This window comes from Typopeltis vanoorti, chromosome 13 (assembly GCF_054136105.1).
Source record: "Typopeltis vanoorti isolate ZY-2024b chromosome 13, IOZ_Tvanoo_1.0, whole genome shotgun sequence".
NCBI classification, from domain to species: domain Eukaryota; kingdom Metazoa; phylum Arthropoda; class Arachnida; order Uropygi; family Thelyphonidae; genus Typopeltis; species Typopeltis vanoorti.
The window spans coordinates 58,366,065-58,391,316 of record NC_143561.1 but is presented as its reverse complement, the minus strand read 5'-3'; the positions used below and the strand labels follow the sequence as shown (position 1 = coordinate 58,391,316).

At 35.3% G+C, this 25,252-nt stretch overlaps 1 protein-coding gene and 1 non-coding gene across 2 annotated transcripts in view; both read left to right on the top strand.

The window, feature by feature from the left end:
* Positions 1-25,252, top strand: part of LOC150100193 (transient receptor potential-gamma protein-like) — a 94,674-nt gene that overhangs the window by 43,487 nt on the left and 25,935 nt on the right. Inside the window, exons 5-7 of the mRNA XM_090402607.1 lie at positions 17,969-18,121; positions 18,708-18,847; positions 24,471-24,586. Of these exons, the coding sequence (XP_090258733.1) occupies positions 17,969-18,121; positions 18,708-18,847; positions 24,471-24,586 (409 nt within the window). The remainder of the gene's footprint in view (positions 1-17,968; positions 18,122-18,707; positions 18,848-24,470; positions 24,587-25,252) is intronic.
* Positions 13,897-14,093, top strand: LOC150100194 (U2 spliceosomal RNA). The gene has a single exon (XR_016549320.1). It is a non-coding gene; the product is annotated as a U2 spliceosomal RNA (small nuclear RNA).

The window sequence follows — 25,252 nt, the reverse complement described above, 5'->3', positions numbered from 1 at the left end:
GTGATCTGCATGTCTTGAAGTAAAAGTGTGGGTGTTTCTGCACACTGATGATGCCCAAACATACAGAGAAGTGCTGTTAGATTGTAAAAAAGATACAAATAAAGAGGGCTTTAACTCTCCACAAAATTGCAGGGGTTCTGCTCACTTCTTGTGGTATTCCAGAAGCAGGTCTCTTTCAAAAGCATTGGACTCCAGAATACCAAATCGTAATTTTTTTGGCAGATGCTGATTTTTCTGAGGTGTTTTGGGGACCAAATGCAAACAAACAGATCTGTCTTTTATACCACAGCTCTCATTATGATTTAGTGCATAGTGTGCCAGCTCTATTTGGGAATAACTATTATTGCCCCAGTTGTTTGAAAACATTCAAACAATCGATCAAATTGCAAATGCATAGATGCCAAAATGTGTGCATCCATTGCTGCACAAACGCCAATCATAGTGTGCAGAATCTTCTTTTGTGTGAGTCATGCAATAGATTTTGCTATGGCAATGAATGCTGGATTTGCACATACAAAATAATATTTGTTCAAAATTCTATCATTGCAGGCAGTGTTTGGCTACTTTCTCTACAGATAAAAACCATGTCTCTCCATCTGAAAATTACTGCTACCACTGCATATCAGAGCACCCAAAACAGATGTGTTTTATTGCAAAAATCGGAGGTCTCAAATAAGCAAGTTTCTATGATTTATTTTGGCACAGAAACTATTCCTAAAAATCATTGTCATGTTCAATTATTTTGTATAGCTGATTTTGGTAGTCACAAACGTGAGTTCTGGGGTGAAAACTGTGTGGGTCAGTTCCTAGACAAGTTGTTTTTCTGTCAAGAATATCATGAAACGGATCAAGATGGTAAGATCATTCGCACTGTCAAATCAAACCAAAATACAAAAATGTTCGTGCGATTGCACACAAATTTCGTGGTTTTGACGGTTATCTTTTTGTAAAAAATTTCCAATCCCGTGTAGTGTTTGATGGATGGAAGATACTTGTTATCTATTATGACCCATTAAACATCAGATTTCTTGATAGTTTTTCATACATTAGTGTGGATCTGAGGAAACTTCCAGCCATGTTCTATCTCCCAGAAGTTTGTAAGGGTTTCTTTCCTCATAAGTTCCATACGTCCGATTCTCTGGATTATCGCGGAGTGATCCCCGAAAAATCATATTTCCAGCCAGAATTTATTAACAAAGAAACTCGTACAGAGTTCGAGAGTTGGTACGAAAATCGGCTAGACAGTGAATACTGTCTGAAAATGGAACTTTTGGCTTATACAAAGGATGACGTGCATGTTTTGCATGACAGCTGCAACACTTTTCTCCCTCTCTCTTTGCACAGCTCACCCAGATTGATCCATTTCTTCATGACATTAAAATTGCAGGAGTATGCTTGAAAGTATTTCTCCAGAACTTTTTAAAACCTAACACTTTGGCCATACTTCCTGCTCTGGGTTAATGGGGGGGAAACGTGCAAAGTCGAAAGGCTTTGGCTTATCTCAAATGGCAAGAACAACAGAAAAACATAACCATACAACATGCACGTTCTGTGGGGGGGGAGTGTGCATCGGACCTTATTTTGTCGATGGGAAATGTGGAAGCTTTTTATATGAATACTACGGCTGCTTCCACCATGGCTGTCAGGAATGTTACAGACCAAATACTTACCAAACATACAAACATGAGTACCCTTTGTGAGCAAACAAAGGATCGCGAAAACTATTTGAATAGAAAAGGATTCGATGTGATCTCAATTTGAGAATGCCAATTTAATACAGAAATTTTTCAAAACACAGCCATGAAAAACTTTATTGCTACTCTTAAAATTCCAGATCCCATTTTACCTCATAGTGCTCTTCATGGTGGTCGAACTGACTACTACAAAATGTATCACAAAACTCAGTCAGAAGGGGAAGTTATTCGCTATTTGGACTTCAATAGCCTTTATCCATGGGTAATGAAATACCAGGTATTTCCTAAGGGGCATCCCGAAGTTAATCTTGATAATTTCGACTATTCTCCCAGGGTATACTTTGGTATTTGCCATGCAAAAGTGGAAGTACCTGCCAAACTCTTTTTACCGGTTTTTCCCATCACAATGAACAAAAAATTATTCTTCCCCCTTGTGGAACATGTGCTTCCGAAATGGCACCATTGTGCTCCCATACGAACCGATCTTTTACAGGTTTTTGGTGCACTCCAGAATTAGATTTAGCACGTGCTCATGGTTATAAAGTTATTGAATTTTTATGAGGTGTGGCATTTTTCTAAAAATTTGAAGGTGAAGAAAACTTCTTTGCTCACTACATTGATACCTTTCTGAAGCTGAAACAAGAAGCATCTGGATAGCCTGAAGGTAAAAACTGAAGTCTTGTGTGGATGAATTTTTTCTAAAGGAAGGTATTATGCTGAATAGTGAACACATTAGTAAAAACCCTGGTAAACGTTCACTTGCTAAGCTTTGTTTGAATTCCCTATGGCCACGTCTTGGTATGAGAATGTTGAGAACTCACACTCAGGTAATTTCCTCTTATGACGACCTCGTAGAACTATTTTTAGATAACAGTAAAATTATCTAAGATGCCAGGCTAGTTTCAGAAGAGCAGATGATGGTTGCCTACCCTCCTATTGAAGGCACCAAGCCTGAAAATAGGAAAGGGAATGCTGTCATCTCTTCATATAGGAGGTCATGGAACCTTTGCAAAGACAGCTTTGGTGTGCAGATACCGATTCTGTCATTTTCAGTGAAAAACAGGGCAATTACTGACTGGGGAGCTAGGCAACAAACTCGAGTGACTTTATACTTGAGTTTGTTACCACAGGCCCCAAATCTTATTCCTATAGAACGCTGGAGGTAGGATTGTGACCAAATGCAAAGGCATTACTTTAAATTCTCGTGTGGCCACTGATATTAATCTGGAATCTATGATAGCAGCAGTAAGGGGTAAGCCAAAAAACATCCAAATTCCTGTACCATTTTCTGTCCATAGAGACAAATGGAACTGTCAACTCAAAACAACAAAAAGATTTGGATACACTTTTGTGAAGCGCATAGTGTCAACAGACACATGCATTTTTCCCTATAGCTATTTTAAAGGATAATTCCTTACAATCACATACCCTTTAAGCAAACGATGCCGTCTACGGGACAGAAAACTAAAAAATATTCTACCTGGTAGGTAAAAATCCATGATTGTTTCCTAACACGATAATTTGCAGTGTCGCCCTTCTCTTGTGCAGTTTTCACACATCACTGTTATTGTTACTATTATTCCACAATTTCTTAGAATTTAAAAAGAAAAAATTCTTCTTGGCATGATTACATGGTGACTGTGATAAAAAAAAATCTTGATAGGGAGATTTTTTTTATATTAAAAACAACTATCTATCTGTTTTTACATGATGTATGATTATATAAAAATAATCACAGTCTAATTATGTTATCATTTTCGCTATGTTCATACATCGATTTACATGCATTATTTCAGGAGCTACTCAGTCAGAAAAACAACATTCGTGTTGTCTCTGATAGAACATTGTAATCAACTAATCAAACCACCACCGGATCGAATCGTTTACTGTTACAGTGAAAATCAGGATAAATTAATAAAAATATTTACCAACAGAATTCGTGAATGGTTTGAAGTTACCTGAATTTGATTCAAATTTGAGAAATTTATGCTGTCCTTAGGCTGGTGAACCAAATCATCATAATCGATGATTTGGTTCACCAGCCTAAGGACAGCACGGAAATAGCTGATGTTTTCATAAAAGATTCACATCACCGTAACCTCGGTGTCATTCTACTGACACAAACTTTATTCTGTAAAAGAACACATTTTCGGACAATTTCTCTCAATAGCCATTATGTTATTGCATTTAAAAATCTCCGAAACTCTTTACAATTTTCTCATTTAGCTTCCCAAGTACAAAAGCCATATATCATATATCACTCATATATCATTTTAGACTTTAGACAGGAAACACCTGATATTTTATGCTTACAGTCGCGGATCTTGCCAGGAGAAGAACGCAACACAGTGTTTATTCCTGAATGACTGATAGACTCAAACGATATGAATATCTCATTCCTCTCCCAAACAAGCAAATGATGCTTTAAAACACTGCACCTCCAGCCAAATCACCACGCTCTTTGAAATCTGCAAAAATGTTTTATCTGGAAATATTCCACTAAAAAATAAGTCACGCCTACGAAGGGAAAAAAATTATAAGAGCAATAAGCAACAAATCGCTTCCCTTCATTACTAGAAGAAAACTGGTTTTACAGCACGGGGGAGCACTGTTTCCATTATTAGGCATTTTTTTTTCTCAATAAAGAATTTGTTCTTTTATTGAGTTCACTTATTAGAAAATGAATCATATGTTTAAAAAATTTACACTCCTCCAATCACCAGAGGAGCGTGAACTGTACACAGTAGATGATGAGATGAGTGCCATTTTAAAAATGAGAAATCAAAATCCAGATGAAAAAGTAAAAGCATATTTAGTTGTTTTGCAGAAGTATTTAGGTTTGAAAAACCAATAGGCTCACACAGAAGGAGAGCAACGGGAACATAGACTGTCACTGGAGGTTTCTATGGTTTAGAAGTTCATAAGGCATATTCCAGTAATTGGACCACATTTTTTATTAAGCTAAAAGCAAAATAAAGAAATAAAACCCGACAAGTTTTATAAGTCGTTTGACTTACATCTTCAGGGGTAGACGGTAACTCAAACTTTATAACAACAAAAAAGAGAATTTAATAGTTCATACTATACAGTTATAGCCGTCTGACTGTTCATAAAATTAAAAAATCAGAATGCAGATTCAAAGAAGTGATAAGTTTAAACAATGCTGGATGATGCCACGTTCATAATGTCCGAGGTCTCACTAAGGTATATTTTTTATCAAAGCTGACTAAACTTAGTGTAGAATTAAGACATTGGTTTTTATTGCATTATGTAGGAATTCCAAGCATGTTTGCAGCTTCTTTAAATTTCCTTATGTAGCAGTTTTTTTTCTATATAAGACATGTTTGTTTTCTGTCAGAGTGCATTGTGGCCGGTGGAAGTGGTATGAAAATCTAGACCTGATTTGTGTTCTCTTCTGTTTTGTACATCCTTTTAGTGTTCGTTCATGCATATTTCCCCAGATCTTCCTGTCTGTCCTACGTAGCAGATGCAGCAAGAACAATAAATTTTATAAACACCTGGTTTTTTTTAAAGGTTGATGTGAAGATTTCGGGGAATATAGAAATCTTGAAATTTTTTCCGGCGGAAGAAAGGCTATTTTGATGTTATGTTTGTTTAGTAATTTAGCCATCTTGTCAGTAACATTCTTGATATATGGAAGCGTGATGGCGTTTTTGAAATCTTGTTTCTGTGGGATGCTTTTAGGAGATGTGTGGAGCATTTTTTTGATAGTCTTGTGTTCATAATCATTTTTTGAGGATCTGTGTTAAATATTCCAATTCTTCATTTCTCTGTTTTTCTGTGCTGGAAATATTATAAGCTCTGTCCCTCAGGGGTTTTATCAGACCTATTTTTTACCGAAGGGTGGTGGTGTAAGGCAGCATTAAGAAATCTTCCTGTGTTGGTAGGTTTTCTATATATTGAGAAAGAAATGTTATTATCTTTTTCATTGATTTCTAATAGGATGTCAAGAAAAGGAAGTTTTCTAAGTTCTTCTTGTTCTAAAGTAAATTTTACATTCCTATGTAAATTATTCAGGTAATCTTTGAAAGCAATGAGTTCATCTGTTGTTCCTGGCCATATGATGAAAATATCGTCTGCATAGCGTAGCCAATTTTTTTTTGTTTTTTACGATAATTGATTAAAGCATTATTTTCAAAATTTTCCATAAATAGGTTAGCTAAAGCTGGAGAGAGGGAAGAGCCCATAGCCAATCCTTCGTTTTGTTTCCAAAATTTATCTTTATACATGAAAAAAATATTATTTATGCAATGTTTATAAAGATCTACGATATCCGGAGGAAAGAGATCTTCAAGGAGATTCACAGTTTCCTTTCTTGGAACATTTTAAATAGGCTGATAACATCCAAACTTGTGAAGATGTCTAAAGGTCCAATGTAAATATCTTTTACCTTCTCAATAAAATCTGCACTGTTCTTGATGAAAGAAGATGTTTTTCCTGCGTGAGGTAAAATCATGTTGGTGAGATGTTTTGCTAAATTAGAGGTCGGAGAACACCAAATGGATGTACAAAACAGAAGAGAACACAAATCAGGTCTAGATTTTCATACCACTTCCACCGGCCACAATGTACTCTGGAAGAAAACAAACAAGTCTTAGATAGAAAAAAAACTGTTATATAAGGAAATTTAAAGAAGCTGCAAACATGCTTAGAGTTCCTACACAATGCAATAAAAACCAATGTCTTAATTCTATTGGTTAGCTTTGATAAAAAAATATACCTCAATCAGACGTCGGACATTATGAACGTGAAGAACAGAACGTGACATCATCCAGCATTGTTTAAACTTAGTACTGCTTTGAATCTGCATTCTGATTTTTAATTTTATGAAGTCAGACGGCTACAATTGCATAAACTAGTACTAATAATTTCTCTTTTCTTTGTATTTTAAACTTTAAGTTAACTGTTACCCTTGAAGATGTAAGTCAAACGACTTACGAAACTTGTCGGGTTTTATTTCTTTATTGTGCTTTTAGCTTAATAAAAAATGTGGTCCAATTACCGGAATATGCCTTATAGACTGTCACATCCAGAACCTTCACTGAACAAACCGAATCCCAGAACCATTCCCGTCAACTATCAACATCAGCCAGTCCCAGTGCGGAAAATGCTTCCAGTCCACTCCCCGCTCGCAGGAGAGCTCGAAGAACCAATAGTACCTTCGTCTTTTTATCTCCCCGAAAGCTGCGTGGGAAAAAGAAACTGGTGTGGAAAAAATGGTAAGTGAAAAAACAATTTTTTTAAAAATTATTTTTTATTTTCAGAAAATGATCTGTAAAAGCATAAGTTACTACAATATCATTTAACCACAAATCCTTAGAATAATATTTTGCATGGAAAGACCACGACATCTCTATTAAAAAATATACACAGTGCAAACCACACGCGACAGATTCCTTAGCTTGTACAGGTACAGTATTATAATGCTATTTATTAGTGTGGATATTCAGAAAGTTAACAATATCGCTTTCGGGGTGGATGACCGAAGCTATCGAAAAAATCGCCGTGTTTGTCTTTAATATAGATAGCTTGCCAATGTTGTCCTGGCAACCAGGTCGGATCTGTGTTCACGACGAACATCGACTGTTGTTTTCTGATCGGATGTTGTGGCAATTCTTCACGAGCACAAACTCCTAAACCCACTTTTCTTGTGGTGAGTTCTAACTCTAGTATGCTTACTAATTGTTCAGTGTTCATAGTCCAGTAACACATAAGGATCCTTTGTTACGGATAACGTAAACTCAAATTCTGCATAAAAACCCACTGTGATGTTTTCAGGAAGAGGTTGAGCAAATTTAACTTCGATTCGCACACTTCCTCTTCTTAACAGGCTGACATTGGGGGGGGGGGGGGGGGAGACGGCATTTTGATCTGGCGATAAGTCAAATCCATAGAGAACATTTCCCTTTACGTATTCCTCATAAGAAATGTCATTAGCACAGTCTCTGTTCCATATGCCTAGCGATGTGAACAGTGACATGTAACATCTGCTGTAATGCCTTTCTTTGAAGTTCGGAGTCAAAGGTTGTGAGGGATACTGAATACCATCAGCTGTCACAACAAGAAAATTCAGAGTGAAATGATGAAAATTAAATCTGTTGAAAGTGCCATTAAATCCATCACTAATTAATCCAATAATTAATCTAGATGGTATTTCACCTAGATACAGATTGTCTCGTGTGGCATCTGACATACCCTTGAAATCGAAAAATAAGACACTTGCACTCGATTGATGGGATGTACCATGTTTGACTTGTCTAACACAGACAGGTGAGCCAGTTGAATCTTTGGGTTTATTTTGACTTTGCGGACAAAACGTATAGCCTCTTCAATTTGCACTTTAGCCTTAGTATCAGCATTTGCAGTCAGTAAATAAAATTCGGGAGAACTGCGAACCATACGAACACGAACAGAAACGCGTTGTTGATCAAGTACCGGTCTTGATGCGTGATGTCAGCGTGTATTCGCCCAAGCATCTCAATACTTTTCGATTGGTTAATTCGAGCTTGTCGTCTATGCATCCCACATTCACTTTTGGTAAATATATCACTAACATTAGCCACGTCATCTTTAACAGAGATGCTAAAAACAATCAGTTGACTATTTTTAGCATCTCTGTCATAATTTAGCAGGTTTTCAATATAAGCCCTATAAAGATACGTGTCCGATGCCACATTCACTAGTTTATCTTGGAGAAAAAAGTCAATTTGACTGAACAGGGAATGAAAAAAAATGTTCACGACACCAATTGAAGAATCTTCAATAGGTTTACCATCAATGTCAGTGATGCGCAACGAACGCGTAGGTATGATTTTCCCAAATCCAAGTATTCTTCAGATGTACCTAGTATGCAAAATTCCACAGGGACTCCACTGTCGGTACTGGATATTGGTTGGTAGGTGACATAAGAACTTCTTTCCACACACATGTTGGCACGAGGGTGGGAAAATCGATCTAACTCTGACATCATATCCTCAGCAAAAGATGTCATCTCGTTTGCGCGCTTTTTAGTATTCGTTTTTTTCTTCTTGCTTCCTTGACCTTTCTGAAGTAATCGGCTCTTAGCCTTTTCAGCAATGGTTTTCCCAGCTTCTGATGCTCTGTTTATAAAGGCTCGACGTACAGGTACCCCTTCCAATACATCTCCTATCATAGCTGACCGGCTTTTAAGGCTTGACGACCGACAAATTGGGCTGCAGGTTTTAAAAGTGGACTTAGAAAGGAGAAGGGACTTCTGAAAATGCTACCTAATCCGTACCCATGCTGTGTTAGGGGTCCCGTAAACACTTGAGCTCCACCTGCCTGCAGTGTGTAATATCTGAGATAATCAGTCATCCTGCACTTTCCGGAAGTGTAATTTAAACTATTGTCTTGCCGCCAATAAAGTGGAACAACTCGCCGCTGTCAGAACGAATTTCAATGCTAATTGACTGATATGTTTGTTTTCGTAACGGATAATAATCAGGGTGAGCAAAAACGAAGGAACACTTGGTGCTGCACTGAAAAACTCGTAACAATGGTGCACATGTATCACCAACTATCTGTTCTTGGATTAAATCAGAATAAACAAAATATGCGGTTACGAATCTGATTGAAATCCAGTAGAAGGGCCAAACCCGGGTCCTCCTTTGGAAACAACAGGTTGTAATCTTTTGGGACTGTCAGAGAAATGGTGTTGTTCGGGGTTCTTTTTTCCAGTAATCACAGAACTCACATCAAATACTGCTTGAAGAAGTTCAGAGGATGAATTATAACTGCCATGGGGAATCTTGTACACTTTGTAAAATCTTTCTTTAGGCTTTTCGAAAACGTTATTTCCTGTGATGTTATTGTTGTCGATAGTGTTCACTCCTCCTCCTCCAACTCCATCATATGAAACTCATCGTAACCGGAATCGATGTTATTAAATCCTCCTGGAAGATGAATTCCTGCAAGAGCAACTTCCCATTTACCTTCAAGTCTGATCTCGTGTGGTAATTCCACTTGAAATTTCGTTTGCGTGTTTGTAGGAAACATTTTCATACTGGCGTTACTGGGAAGGGTTAAGTAAAACATCTTCGCTATGAACCCAAGAATTATATGATGAGGGATAACCGAGCCACGTAACAAAATACTGATGCTTTCCTTTCTGCTTGAGCTGTTTAAATACTTGTTCGATTAGTTACACGTCTTCCGGAAGTTCATTGGGTATATCAGCCTTTTGCAGTTGAGGTTCATAGAAAGTTCCCTCCACTATCTCTCCGTCCCGACCGCGAACTCTATATACTACAGGGTTTCTATTAATAACCTTAGCAATAGTGAACAGTTCTCGTGTCCAGTTACCCCAAAACCCTTTTCTAAATTTGTTGGTATCATCACTTAAAACTACGCTATCACCTACATGAAATTTTGGTTTGGTAGTCTCCTCTTGGGTTCCGTACAAATATTTCCAAACACGATCCTCGTTGTGAAGGTTAACTTCCGAAGGAGCCATACCGATATCGTGGTGTGGTGTGAGGTTATAAGTATGCACAAGGGTTGGCAAAACTTTCGTATAACTTTTAGTATACGTCATCCATTTGTAGATCTTTGTTTTCAATGTTCTGATAAATCTTACTGCAATGGGTGCTTTCATTTCGCTCCTTGTCGTGTAGAAATTAATATTATGGTTCTTAAACAATGCACGAACTTTCTTCTTGCAAAACTCTTTTCCTTGATCTGTATGTAACATGGCACTTCTTTAAAAATAGACTCGATAAAGCATTAACAACAGCGTCTGCTGATTTCTTCTTCAGTGTTCGAACCCACGCAAATCGGGAAAAATAATCAATGCATAAAAGAAGAAAACACAAGTCCCCATTCTCTTTTGTATGGGATGACATATTTGCCAAATCACATTGAAAAGTGTGTAAAAGTGTCGGGACTTTGATCTGATTGCATTTAAACTTTCTTCTAATGGGTTTATGTCTCACATAAGTAGGCTCTGTTGCTAACCAACTTTTCACGGTTTCATGTGGCAAATTTGTATGTTTCTGTAAAGCTTTGATACTTCCAAAACTAATAGCATGGGTTTACTAAAGGAAGGTCATGATTTTAGCAATTTGCTCATATTTTATGACAATGTTACGGCCGAGTTGGATAAAGGAAATGGATACACTATGATAATGTTGAATTTTTCTAAGGCATTTGATAGGATACTACACGATAGGCTGTTGCGTAAACTGGTGAATATGAGATTGGAACATAATCTATTGACTTGGATCAGGGGATGGTTTAACAGACAGATATCAAAAAGTGGTATACAGTGTGTGTGAATCTGCCAGATTTAAGATAACCAGTGGTATACCTCAGGGTTCAGTCCTTGGGCCATTATTGTTCAATCTATATATTAATGACTTCAAGCAGGGTCTATCATCAGATTTGCAATTGTGTTCTGATGATGCGAAGATAGACAGGGCAATCAAGGATTCTACTGATATTCAGCAATTACAAAATGATTTGAATAGACTGGAAATCTAGGCAAACGAAAATGGCTGTCATTTTAATGTTAGTAAGTGTAATGTTATGCACTTTGGCGTGATTAGAGATCCAGTGGCATATTATATTAGCGGGGTTATGCTACAAAAACTGAAGAGGCAAGGGATCTTGGTGTATTGGTGGATAAGAATTTAAAGTTCAAAGGTCACATAGAAAAAGTTACAAATACAACTCAGAGGATAATTTCTATTATCCTCTGAGTTGTTTTCTGCTGAATTTGCTTGAATTTCTATGCTGAAGTGAACCTTGACATGTAAGGATAAGGAAGTAATTTTGCCTCTTTATAAGGCTTTGATAAGACCACACTTGGATTACTGTGCGCAGATTTGGTCTCCCAGATTCCAAGGAGATAAAGAAGCTGTGGAAAGGGTGCAAAGAAGAGTTACAAAGATTTTATTCGGATTATGGGATTTAGATTATGAGGACAGATTGCGAGTATGTGGATTGCAGACTTTGGTTAACAGGAGAAAGAGGGGTGATACGATGGAAGTTTATAAATTTTTGAATGGGTGTTGTAGCATTAATGATGAAATTTTTCGTTATATGGATGGCGGGGAGAGAACACGGTGGCATCCATGGAAGTAAATGTTTTTCTCAGTCAAGGAAGGGGGTAAGAGAAGGGAAGGCATATGATAGCTAGGTTGGGTAATTTACAGCCTCCCTCGATGAGTCCTTGACTCCCTGGAGGTCTCAGATAATAATAATAATAACTACTGTATTAGGATTACAGTAATCTGCTAATTTTTCCAACACTAACAATAAGTTTTTTTTCTTTCCAGATGAAAATCAAGAACCATCGCAAAAGTGGCAGATTCTTGTTTTTATAGCAGTGCTGCTAATATAAGTATATGTTGAAATTGACATACTCGTATGGGAAGCAGTATCAAAATCAGCCAATTGCACGTCTCATGAGAGAAATGTTACGACAAGGAAAACACCACATGCAGTGGTGATGTGTGAAAATTCCTATTTCTCTATGTAACATTCAGAAAGATAACATTGTAGATAATATCTATGAAATAAATGTGTAAACTTAAACATGAACAAATGGCGTCGTTGATGTGTTATGCATATTTAAGTAAGATCGCTTTTAAAATCACAGTGAATTTAGACACAATTTGTTTATTTATTTATTTATTGAACTTTAAGATCTTAATTTAGACAAATGAAAATATTCGGATGAATAAAATATGAATTAGAATTAGAATATGAACATAGAATAAAATATGAATGAGCTATGGAAAAAATAGTGTATTTGAGGGACACCAGCATATAATTAAATTATTCAGAAAAACCTAAACGTTGCCGCTATCTAGACTGTATTCTATGAATTCCCCAAACTGTATTGGAAAATTAGTACTGCCAGCTATAGAGATCCAAAGACAAATTTTGATTACAATGACAGATGTTTGTCACTCTGAGAAAATTCCAGGATATCTTATCACAAAACCATCGCCCCCAATTCCGTAGGCAAACCAAAACACCATGTGATATCACAGTGACATATTTTCCCCAGAAATTTCCAAACACATAACGTCACGATTCCTTATCTTGAAAACATTACCCACAATTCTTTACGCGAACCAAACACACCACGTGATGTCCCTGACAGAAGGGGGCCCCAGCGAAATTCCAAACATTCCAAACTCTATCTTTTCACTAGCCATCACCCATAATGCCATATGCAAACCATTTACTTATCTACAACTCATAACAACACACATCCACGACACGGACGTCGCTTCCCCCATTCAACCTATCCCTGTTTGATTTAAAGTGTCCCACCAATCACGCCACGAATCCTTATCCACTAATATATCTTCTAGGAAGATATATATATATATATATATATAACGTCACTTATTAACAACTAACAAATGACGTCACTAATCTTCATCTGATAACAACACACATCCACGACATTGACCTCGCTTCCCCTGTTTGGTTTAAAGTGACCCACCAATCACGACATCAATCCTTATCTGCGACCAACACCCACAATTCCATATGCGAACAAAACAAGCAACGTTAAGTCACTCACACATATGTTCCTCAGAAAATTTAAAAATATTCCAAACTCATGACGTCAGGCATACAATGACGTCATCATCTGAACAACCAATCACGTCACGATTCCTTCTTATCTTATCTTGATCTTGATCATGTCAGAAGTGGCTCCCATACTACTGACAGTATTGTGTCAGATTTTATATTTTCAAATATACACAGCGAATAAAGAACTATACTTGAAATTAAATATACATTACAACAAGAATTTTACATCCATCATCATTTTATATAGCCAATTGAATTCAAAAAACGTAAAAGTTTCGAATTTTATCAAAGCTTACGAGAATAAACCTTGGGTATAGGAATTGCCTTCGTTCCCATAGTCGTCTTTTTAGTGCATAGATTAGGTTAATATAATCATATACATGAGAATATTTATGGATCATATTATATATAATTTTTTTCAATAGACTTTTAAAATTTTTAAATGTTGTTAAACTTTTTATAAAATTAATTTATAATAAAATATTTTAAAGAGTTTTAAAGCAAAAATTAAAAATTACTTTTAAAATGTTTTTCAATGTTATTTTATATTAAACCATAAAATATCTCACTTAGTAGATATTTATATAATAAAAATTTTAATATACATGTTATCGCTTCTCGGCCTTATATTATGGCTAAGATCGAAATGTAGTATCTGTTCTTATCAGCTTAATATCTGATACAGGTCCCATTGGGGGCCTGAGATGTTAAACTGATTTTTGGAAAGCGGCGAAGAGCTAGGAGCTTGCTCTATCTTCGCCACGAGTTGCTCTGGTATTGCACTGCTTCCAGAGTGGCTCACTTAATTAATCAAAAAATAGATTGTTTGTTGTCATACGTTAATCATTTAGATTCTCACTGTCAGATAAACTTGTATATGTAGTTTTTTATATTGCATTGTCCTTGCTGTTAATTGCTATCTTATTTCATAAATTTTCTGCCAAAATTTCAGAAAATGCATTTAAAAGAAAATCACGCGCAATACATGTCGTTCCTAACCTGTCGGGAACGAGAACACTCTTGCAGTATTTTTAGGAAGGGTAGACAAGATGAGAGAGGAGGGAATGTGATGCTAATGATATTCGATTATTTGAAATATTTCTTCTCTAATTGGATTCAGTTAGAGAAGAATGGTATGATTGTAATGCTGATAACATTTTTCCATGTAGTATTGAGATCGAAACAATCTGGTGGAGTGCAGTCTAACAAGGTCAAATATATTGTGAGATGTTACAGACCTGGTGGATCGGTCGTTAGTGATTAAGAAATGTATTACCAAATAAAGATGATGAGTGGAAAACGAGTAATCATCATGGGTCACTTTAATTATCCGAACACATACTGGGTAGCGGTGGAATCTCACGAGAACCAATTTATGAAGCTGTTGCGAGACGACTTCCTCAAACAGCATGTGACAGAAGGAACTTGAAGTCAACTAATGTTAGATCTGATCATAGTGTCAGAGGGAGTTTGAATTAAAAATATGATTGTTCTGCTTCAGCTGCTGAGAATTGGTGACATGCTGTATTGACTTGGCTAAGTTTATGAATATTCCATTCAGAAAAGATTATATGCTGAACTACAGTAGACGAAATTATGACCAACTAAGAAGTGAGCCAGGCTCTGTCCCATGGTATCAGGACATTTGATGCCTGTCAAAATGCCTTTGTAAAATCCAGAGGTATTACTGTATATGAATCACTCCTATCCAGAACTGTAGTCACCTTATTATAAAATGTAAGGAAATTTGTAAAACAAGACCTTCCTTTATCAAACCCCATGCTGACCTCTATAAAGAATGTTTTCTTTGTCCATCCCATCTTGTATTCTATTCCTAATCAATCTCTCCAAGATCTTAACAACCACTCCAGAAATACAAACTGGTTTGTAATCTGAAACATCTGTTTTGTTTCCACCTTTATGCAATGGAACAGTCTTCTCCTCTTTCCACCCATTAGGGATTGTTGAGGATACCAGACTCTCTTTAAACAACCGAGTTAACGAAAGTGTCAGTTCCTTGGCGCATTCTTCCATAACAAGCGGGTAAATTCCATGTAGTCCTTAAGCAATCATAGACTTCTAACGCATTGACCTTCAAAGAACTGGATTGAAGTACTGATTCCTCAACTTCCTGTTTCCTTGGAATACTATCATTACCATGATATGAAAAATCTGAGCAAAATGATCACCGAACAACTCCACAAAAACTTCGTCCTTGGTCACTTTTGCACCATGTCTATTCAGCAGAGTTATCTTCTATTACTAGCCAATTTAAAGATTACCTTAAATTGAGACTTATTTCAAAAAGAACAACATGTATTGGAGGAATTTACACATAAAGTTAATTAGAATATTATATGTGAGCCTCATCAGACTCATGAGGAATAATGTTGAACGTATGAAATGAGATATTATATCTCAATGTCAGGTATTCATCATCATCATCATCTATAAAGGATTGAGTTCACTAAGAAGAAAGGTTCTCCACTTATCACGATCTCTGGCCATGAGTCTATAGCTGGGCAGATGGGAATGTTCTTTCAGCAACTTTATTCAAGTACTTCTTGGTCTGCCTGCAGGTCTTTTACCTCCTATATATTCATTCAGAGCTAAATATGGCAGTCTATGAGGGCCTTTCTCTGAATGTGACCAAACCATCTCAACTGATGCTTAATCGTTGTATCTATTATATCATCTGAGAAGTTTAAATCTATTCTGACTTGATCATTGGTCTTGTGTTGCAATAGTGAAGATTGGAATAATATCAAGTATTATGCGAAGCATTTATATTGAATTTTAAAGATAAACTAAATTGGAGAAAGATTTCTCCGTTTTAAGCACTCAGTGGATTATTTCAAAATTTTGCACGAAACGTAAATATGAAAAGCATCAGACACTATCCAAAGATATTTCAGAAGAAATTCAAGAATCTACTTAATGGAAAAAATTTAAAACTTAAAGATGATTAACAAAGTACAAATTATAAATTTCATTCAAAAATGATTGAAATTGTTTATGATATAGATCAGGGCTATCCCACCTTAGGTAATCTGAGGGCCGCATTAGAAAAAAAAAATTATCCGAAGGCCCTCATTACATTGCGTATCTAGTAATTTGGTGAGTAGCAGTTACACAACCTTGAGAGTTGAACAAACGAATTTGTCCACTTGTTCCACTTGGAGACCAGCTGATTCACTGGGAGGATCTTGTGTGTGATTTTAAAATTTCATTGTCTTCTAGTTGCATATAGGAAGTTCAGTGTGTTGTTTCTCCATGTGCATTTCTCTTCTTGATAAACCTCCGACACGTTTATCAACGTCTCGGAGGTTTCTTAGACTATTGTAGATTGCCGGTTTTTTGTTTGCGGCGATGGGAAAGTGGTCATCACTTAATATAGGTTATCGCTATAGTTTATAGCGATATATAGGAAAGTGATTGTCGCGTAAATATAGGTTATCACTTCTCGGCCAAAAAGCCAAGAAGCGATAACCTAGTTCTTATAAGAAGTGGGCGATGGACTGAGTCCTTGACTCTTTATCCCGTCATCTGAATGAAGAAAATCTGTGTGAATGGGGTGTTATTAAGCTAAAAGCTCTAGTTATGGCTGGGTAACGGCAATAGCCGAGCCTCAGTTAAAACTTCATTGGCTAAAGCATTGCCATTCGTTACCCTGGAAGTCCTAAAAACGACTTTTTTCCCTGTATTTTCCTGTATTAAGCGATAACTTATATTAAAATCTTTATTATATCAATTTCTATCGAGTGAGATATTTTATGATGTGATATAAAATAACAACAGAATTTTTTTTAAATAATAATAATTTACCACATTCTTTTGATACTTTGTTAAAAAAGTTTTATTTAAATTTATTTTGTGTACTTTTTTAAATTAAATATTAAAAAATTAAAGAGTATATCGAAATTAATTGTATGTAATATGAAATGAAATATGCGTTCTAATATATTTTTCCGTGTATAAGAACAATACTTTTTTCTAAAATTTTTAGACCAAAAATTGGGGGTCGTCTTATACACGGGGGGTAACTGGTTGAGAAACCTGCGGTTGCCATGGCGAAACTGCCTGTACCTTGTCTCCGCGAACAGGCTCTGCTAGTCACTAGCCTTTGTTAACCCTGTGGATTGACTTCATTAACAGCTAAGTCTGAATAAACCAATCAGAAATCTGAAAGCATTCATACGTCTGCAACTCGTTGGCGGGGTATGTTAATGCATTAACAATATTTTAAGCACTAGCCCAGAAAATTGTCCGAAAATAAAAAAAAAAAAACGATAATACTTAAAAAATCCAAGTTAAAAGTCAAGTAAGGTTTGTCTCTTATATATGGAAGAATACGGTAATTATTATTCTATAGAATAACTGATCATTTTAGTTAGAGTATTAAATTATAATTTTATTTCATGCTTTATCTTGGTGATTCATGATATACAAAGGTATTCTATAGAATAATTGCGTAGTTTAACCATAAACCATAAAAATAAATATTTTGCGAAAGACAGGTCCTTTTAATCAAAGGACATCGTAGTCACTGCCTGAGCTATGCGGTCCATTTCGATATACATAATGTTATTTTCTGTTATTTTACTTTTTACTTTCCTCTCAATATTCATTAAAATTAACAAGTTATCTTCCTTATTGTTCACAGACCTTTATTTTTTTTTTAGTTCTCCTCATTCTTGCCTCACAACGAATTGAAACTGTGATAGGCGTGTGGTTTGGATCAGAAGAAATGAGAAAGCACATGAGCAGTGACGTAACACCTAAACGTGGAGCGCCACCTAGTATTGTGGAATGCATGATTCTAGCTTGGGTGATGGGTAAGTAGATAAAGTTATTAAATAGTATACAGTATCATTTATAATAGATAAAGTATATCAAAATAGGCACCAGAGTAACTAATTTAGTTCTTATATATATACTGTATTTCTCGTACCATCAATGTATTAGTTTCCAACAGTTTTTGTTAATAGAGGTCATTAAATGAAATTAAACATACACTGGAAATAGAGGTCATGAAATTTAAAGTGAGTAATAGTAATTAACATAAAATACCTCATAATAATTGATATACATTAAATAATGAAGTAATTAATATAGATTAATTAATATAATAATAAATATAGAAAAATTAATACAGAAATTATTTAATTTTTTTTAAAAAAAAGTAAAAATAAAGGTTAATTTCTAAAACACCTGATATTTTTTCTAAGAAATTTATTATTTATAAAAAAAAAAAAAAAAAAAATATCTTACGAAAGAGAAATGTCATATTTTTCGAAAGTAAGGTTTCATAAAAATAAAATATTGGTATAATAAACAGTATTAAAATTACAATCATTACATTACATTACATTACATTACAATTTCTTCAAACATTAAAACTGTTTTATCTTTCAATTTCAGGACTCATATGGAGTGAAATCAAGCAATTGTGGGAGGTTGGTCTCATTGAGTACATTGTAGATATGTGGAACATCATTGATTTTATTACTAATTCTCTATATGTAGCTACAATTGCTCTGCGCGTTGTTGCTTACTTTCAGGTAAGTGATTCCAAGATGCTGGTCACCAATTTCTTTATTTTATTCATTTTAAAAGATATTTTTCGATAGATTTCCTTGAGAATTTTTATTATACACCCATATCTTAAGATCTTAAACGACATTGTTCTCTGGACTAAGCGTAAAAAGGAAGGAGGAGCAATTGCACCAATTCATGTAGAAGGGGAAAAGAATTTCCTGTGACTGGGATTTGTTCGTTGAGTTCTTTTCCTGGGAAAACTTGACATTCTAGCTAGACTTTAAAAACCAACAACAACACGATAAAAAGTTTTATTGATGTTTTGTTTGTTGCGCTCAATTATAAAATAAAAGGAAAATTAAATTATTTAAATTATTTGTCCTGTCCTGCGGTGACTGTTAAGTTGGGAGAAAATCTACAGTTCAGCTACCTCTTAAATACGGAAGGCATAGTGGAAAAACCATCATCTTTTTTTTTTTTATCATTTGAAACTCGTTTAGAGTTCGCTTGATAAAGATGTCTCTCTAGTGTATTGTTCCAACTTAGCAGGCTCCACATATCTTGATACCACTTAGTCTTTCTTCGTCCACACTCAGAAGTAACTGTCACAAGAAATACAGATTTACGACTTATGGATTCCCAAGTGTGATTTGAGGGAGAAAAAGAGTTTTTTTTTTTCTTTTTTTTTTGGATGAAAAACGGAAGGTGTTTTACCACAACTAATGGTATGCCATAATTTTGTTACAGGATGAGCAAAAAATCCGTTTAATGAAATATGATTTTTTTTCCCTTTCTTATAACAAGCTGATAAAAAAAAGTGAGTCATTTTATCAGCGTGATTCATTCTGTGACGCTCCAGAGTGAGATAAAAGTCCACAATCAGAACAGAACCCCCTGTTGCATTCTTTCACAAAAACGATTCGTCTACATTAAAGGAGCTAGCGATATGGCGAACGTCCTTTAAAGGGGAACAATTCTTGTCATGTGTGTGTGTGTGTGTGTGTGTGTGTGAGAAAGAGAGAGAGAGAGAGAGAAAAGGCGACGCTAAATGATGTTTATGTTTTACAGTGTATTTTATCCATTGCCATTTCCTTTATGCATCAATTAGTCGGGCACCAATCTGGAATACAAACAGCAGCAGATTCCTTTCGGATTGAAGGAATTTAATAAATGTGCTATTTGGACTCTGCTAATATTTATCGAGTCAGAATTTTACTTTTGGTTTCCATTGCATTATTTTCAGGGATGAAATTAGACAAAGTTAGGAAAGTTAAATCCAAAGCAAAGACAGTGCTCTTGACTCAATAAATGATAAGGTCTCCTCTCATTTTCATTACCTCACTGAGGATTATCTACATTTAAATCTGTGTAACTGATTTAAATTATTTACATCTAAGCTGATGATGCAGATAATTAAATTTGATTATGTGATTTTTATCTCTAACTCGAACAGGTTTTTAATCTCTAGTTCGAGACTCAGAAATGTATAAAAGTTTAAATTACTGTCTTCTGTTGAAAACCTGTAACATTTCCACATGTCTCAGAAACATTTCCCAAACAATCTTGAAATATTTTTTTCTTACTGAAGCCCGGTAATGTGCCTTTGTAGAATAATTTCTCAGTTTTAATCTAAGTTTGTGAAAAATGATAAGGATAGGAACAAAAACACCGAATAATGTAATCAAAACATTCAGAGATGTATTGTTTTTTCATCTTTGTTTTTAATCGGTTTTATAAAAGAAAATAATTTCATCTCCAGAAATCGCATATCGTATGAGTTCAATGTACGTAATTGCATGTAAATATCTGGGGGTATAAAACACTCAATGGAAACACAAACGAGTGCCTATAGATGAACGAAATCATAACAGACTGTCCATCTTTGAACTCAAAAACATTCGGTAAATATATTGAAAAAAAATATATAGGTGGCGCTGAATTTTGTTCTCAGTCTTCAAGTGCCGAGTGATTCACATTTATTCTTATCGGGATCTCTGTACCCTATCCGAGATAAAAAAAAAAAAAAAAATGGAATTCTGGTATTTAAAAAATCCCTTATGACAAATTGTCAAACCTTTTTTTTTTCTGCGCAAGCGCACTACTTTCGATGTGTGAGAAATTTGGATTAGATCCTCCAGAAACTATCTCCAACAATAACAATAACTGCAACATAGCCGAAACATTTTTATAAATGACCAATTTTGTCACAAAATGTTCATTGTAGGTATCACTTTACTAAAATGCTCTTTGGCTACGTGCAAACTACTCGAATTATTTTTTTCTGTCACTTTCTCTCTCTTCTGAAAGAGTTTTTTCGAAGTTCGGTATATTCCATTTTATTTTGCAACTCCTGTTTTGTTTCGTTTCTTTATGTTTTTTCATAAGCTATTATGTTTCCTCAAAAATGTGTCTTGTTTTAATTTTTTCAATAATCACTTTTATTTATTTATTTCTGTTTTTTTTTTCAGTTTATTTAAAGTCTTATCATATACTGGTCACTTCAAATGCCGTACGTGCTAATAATTAAACATTCTGCCTTCCTCCCCCTTTTCCTCCCATGTGGACTTTTAATGTCTGCTTTCTTATTATTTTAAAGTTATTATGTTGACATATTCTTTCTCGAAGAATTCTATTAAGTCTTATTCATCGTCCATATTTTGTGCCACAAAAAAAAATCCTCTTAACTTTCGTCTGATTTTGTAAACCGGTTTTTTTATATTAATGTTCTCATTTTGATTTTATTAAAGTTGTTCCCTTTGTTACACACCTATGATACACGATGACAAAAACAATTTTGGAGACGTCTGTAAGAACGTCTCCAAAATCTATTTTGAAATTATAGTTTCTTGGTGAGACATAAACTTAGATCATCTGGAGAATGTACTTTTTGAAATTGGTTAATACTTGCTAAAGTAAAGTACATTTGGAAATTTGGATAAGAGTTGATACTCAACTGATGGCCGGCTGGGTTAGTGAAGTGTGTTAGCGTATTCGCTCTCCAGTTGAGGGTTCGAATCCCACCAGAAGCATGGAGTTTTGTGATTGTTCTAATGACTTTTTGTGGAAAAGGGCATCTCCGACTCTATTATTTCTACTAGCTGAAGGCTTCACTCCCAAAATCCAATGAGGTACGGAAAACCATATGGCGTCATAATAACGTCACATGTGAATCATTAACTCGATCGATGTATCATCAAATGCCTCCATCAACTGTTTTGCTAATTAAAAAAAAGAAGCGCCATCGTTTCTTTCTTTGTCATTAACTGTACAATAAATTTTATCTCCATTTTTAACTGAAGAGTTTCTTTTTCGATTCACACGATCCAAAAATTATCCGTCTGGGTCGTTTTAGTTCTGTTACTTTGGTTAACCAAGTTGTTGGGGTTTTGCAGTTCAGCTTTCCAAGATCTAACTGGGATTTTGGATCTAGTTACCCGGATTAATACGATTGCCTGTTGCCAAAAGAAATTCTAATGGGCTCGAGGAAATGAGATCCATTTTATATTTTGTGCAATTTTATTTTTGTCCATTGATGTTGAAGGCTTGGTCCATAATTTGCAGAGCCAAAGCCAATGCCATCAACCAAGCCAATTAATTACGAGTTGGCCAATAAAATAATTTAGTATGGGGACCAACTCCCTCGAAAAAAAAAAAAAAATATATATATATATATACATATATAAATCCCGAAATGATTCAAGTACCAGCGAGAAATTTATTTAGGTCTACCCAAAGAATAAATGATAAATGAGATCAACCACGTACTTCAGTGAAGTAATTAATTTACCAACTTATAAAAGTTCGCTTCAAACAAATTGCAAGTCTTGTTTAATAAATGGGAAGGAAGGCATCATTAGGCTAAGCTCATCCTTACTATAATTTGCGTTGTCTTGAAGTAACTTCAAAACTTTGGTCAGAGTGCACTTACCACTTGAATTAGCCACAGTCTCCGCAGGACTGATCTGCTAACAAAGAACTGCAATAAACAAAGCACAATTGTTACCCATCTTGAGGATTTAGAGGCTAAACGTCTTCAGTTGATAGTCACCACTTACAAAAGTGATGAACTGGGCATACAAGGAGGAGAAGAAGCTGGATTTATTCATTTTTGGATTTCTAGTTTATTAGGTTATGGTAATTATTTTTAAGTTTCTTATAAATTATACCAAACCATTTTGAAAAAAAAAAAAAACGGATATTCTGCTTGAGCAATTTTATATACCTCTCAAAAAGAGTATTTTTCCATGAACAAATTTAAAAAGTCTAAAAAATGTTTCATTTATTTCTTCGCAAAAAAACTTTATAAACAAAAAAGTTTATTTTTAGTTTTATCTACCTATTTACTACCCATCTAATTTGCAGCCGAAGCAATTCAGGATATGGGGCTTATGTCAGTTAATTGCGTATCTTCTAATGTCTGGTTTGCCTGTTTTACGGGATAAAAAACCCGAGTTTCCGGAAAAACCCTGCCATCTCTCAATGAAACCGGATAACTCACTATATTGAGGGAAAGTAAGCAAGTCAAAGATACGATAGCTGTTAAGCTTTGCAATCTTTAATACAAAAATAACAGGATTTCTCTCCTATTCTTGCGAGAATCCATATATCGCCTTATAAGATCGAAAAGGGGGGGGGGGAGTTTTTTTCTCTCTGCAGAATTCCACAGACGTTACTTAAATCTAAGTACAGTTTAGTTTAAGAAATTGTTGCTTGCATTTCGTTTAGGAAACACAGGTAAATTTTATATATCAAGACGAAATTATTTTTTCCCATAAACCTGTCCAAATATTATTAGCAGATTAGCGAAAATTACCTTTCAATCGAAGGTCAGTTAGCCGATCTCATACGGAGGTAGCAAGAATTTTTCTCTCAAAACTCGGGTGTTTCATCCCGCATGCAGACAAATCTGCCAAGAGAGCACACGCAATTTACAAAAAAAAAAAAAATACTATTGGTTCGTGGTGGATGGTTATATCCACCGATATAACCATCCACATAATGGTTATATTGAGGATCGTGCCAATGGAAGATTAGTTACTGGAGATGGTGACTTGTGTGGATTGTAGTACCATTTCATGATGAATCCTTGGATATGCAAAATATCCATGAATTCATCATATATTTTGCATATCATAATATTTTGCATATCCTAAAAAGAATGCTTTGATAATGAAATTTATTATTTTAATAGTTGTAGAAATGCTACCGTCAACAAAGTTATATATAACTTTGTTGACACTAGTGCTATATGTTATGGTATTAATGGCACAGATAATAATATATTCCTACTGTGTATATATACAATACTGTATGTACACGCACGCACGCACGCACACACACACACACACACACACACACACACACACACACACACACACACACACACACACACACACACACACACACACACACACACACACACACACACACACACACAAAGTGGTTTAAGACCACTTTACCACTCGTCATAATAATAATGGCTCAAATTTATTCTTTAAGTCCGAATTAAAATTAAAGTGAAACTTTTAGATTCGGTTAGTATCAGCAACCTGAGAAATGTATACATAGTTGGTATTAAACATAACTGAAAGTTGTGAAAAGCATTCTATTATCACGATAGTTATCGTCAATCTTCTATCCAAGCAGGTCCAGAAAGAAATAGCATTGAACACCGGAACAGCATTCCTTCCACGCGAGAAGTGGGATACTTGGGACCCAATTTTAATTGCCGAAGGACTCTTCGCAGCTGCTAATATCTTTAGGTAAGTTACTTAGAGGAAAATACTTAATTTGCCTATTTTTTAAAACCTGAATACCGGTTGGAACTTAAGAAAAATTCACTCGAGATCATATTAATCTTTAATTGCATACTAATTTAAAATAATAAGATATGGTTATTCCAATCACTATAACCCTTTGACCAGAACGATCCTTCTACGGTCCTTTCTTTTCAATAGAGGGAAAACATTATTCAAAGGGGCCTTCAGACCCTTCTTTTAAATCGCATTTACCCAATTTCCTTCGATGCAGTGGTATATCTCCGAGAAAAGGACTTTCATTATGCTAATGCAATGTGAAGGAAGGGGAAACTTCTGCCAATCTTACTTGTTCCAGATAAAACTCATTAAAAGGAAGCCGAAGGAGAATAAAAGATGATTATCTCACAGCTATCTGCCCATTCGGAGTACTAACCTTTGTGTGCAGTAAATCAATATCTGCCGTGGCAGGAATGTTGATGACATGCTACCGTCCTGGGAGATGGACAACAGAAGTCAGCGGTCGGGAAAGCTTCATACACTTGGGAAGACATAATTCAATATTAACGGCCAAGGGACAGAAATTAATATATCATAGACGTCATACCATCCCATAAAATCGCTGTGTGGAGAGTATTTTGCAATAAAATATCTCATTTCGGTCACTATTAA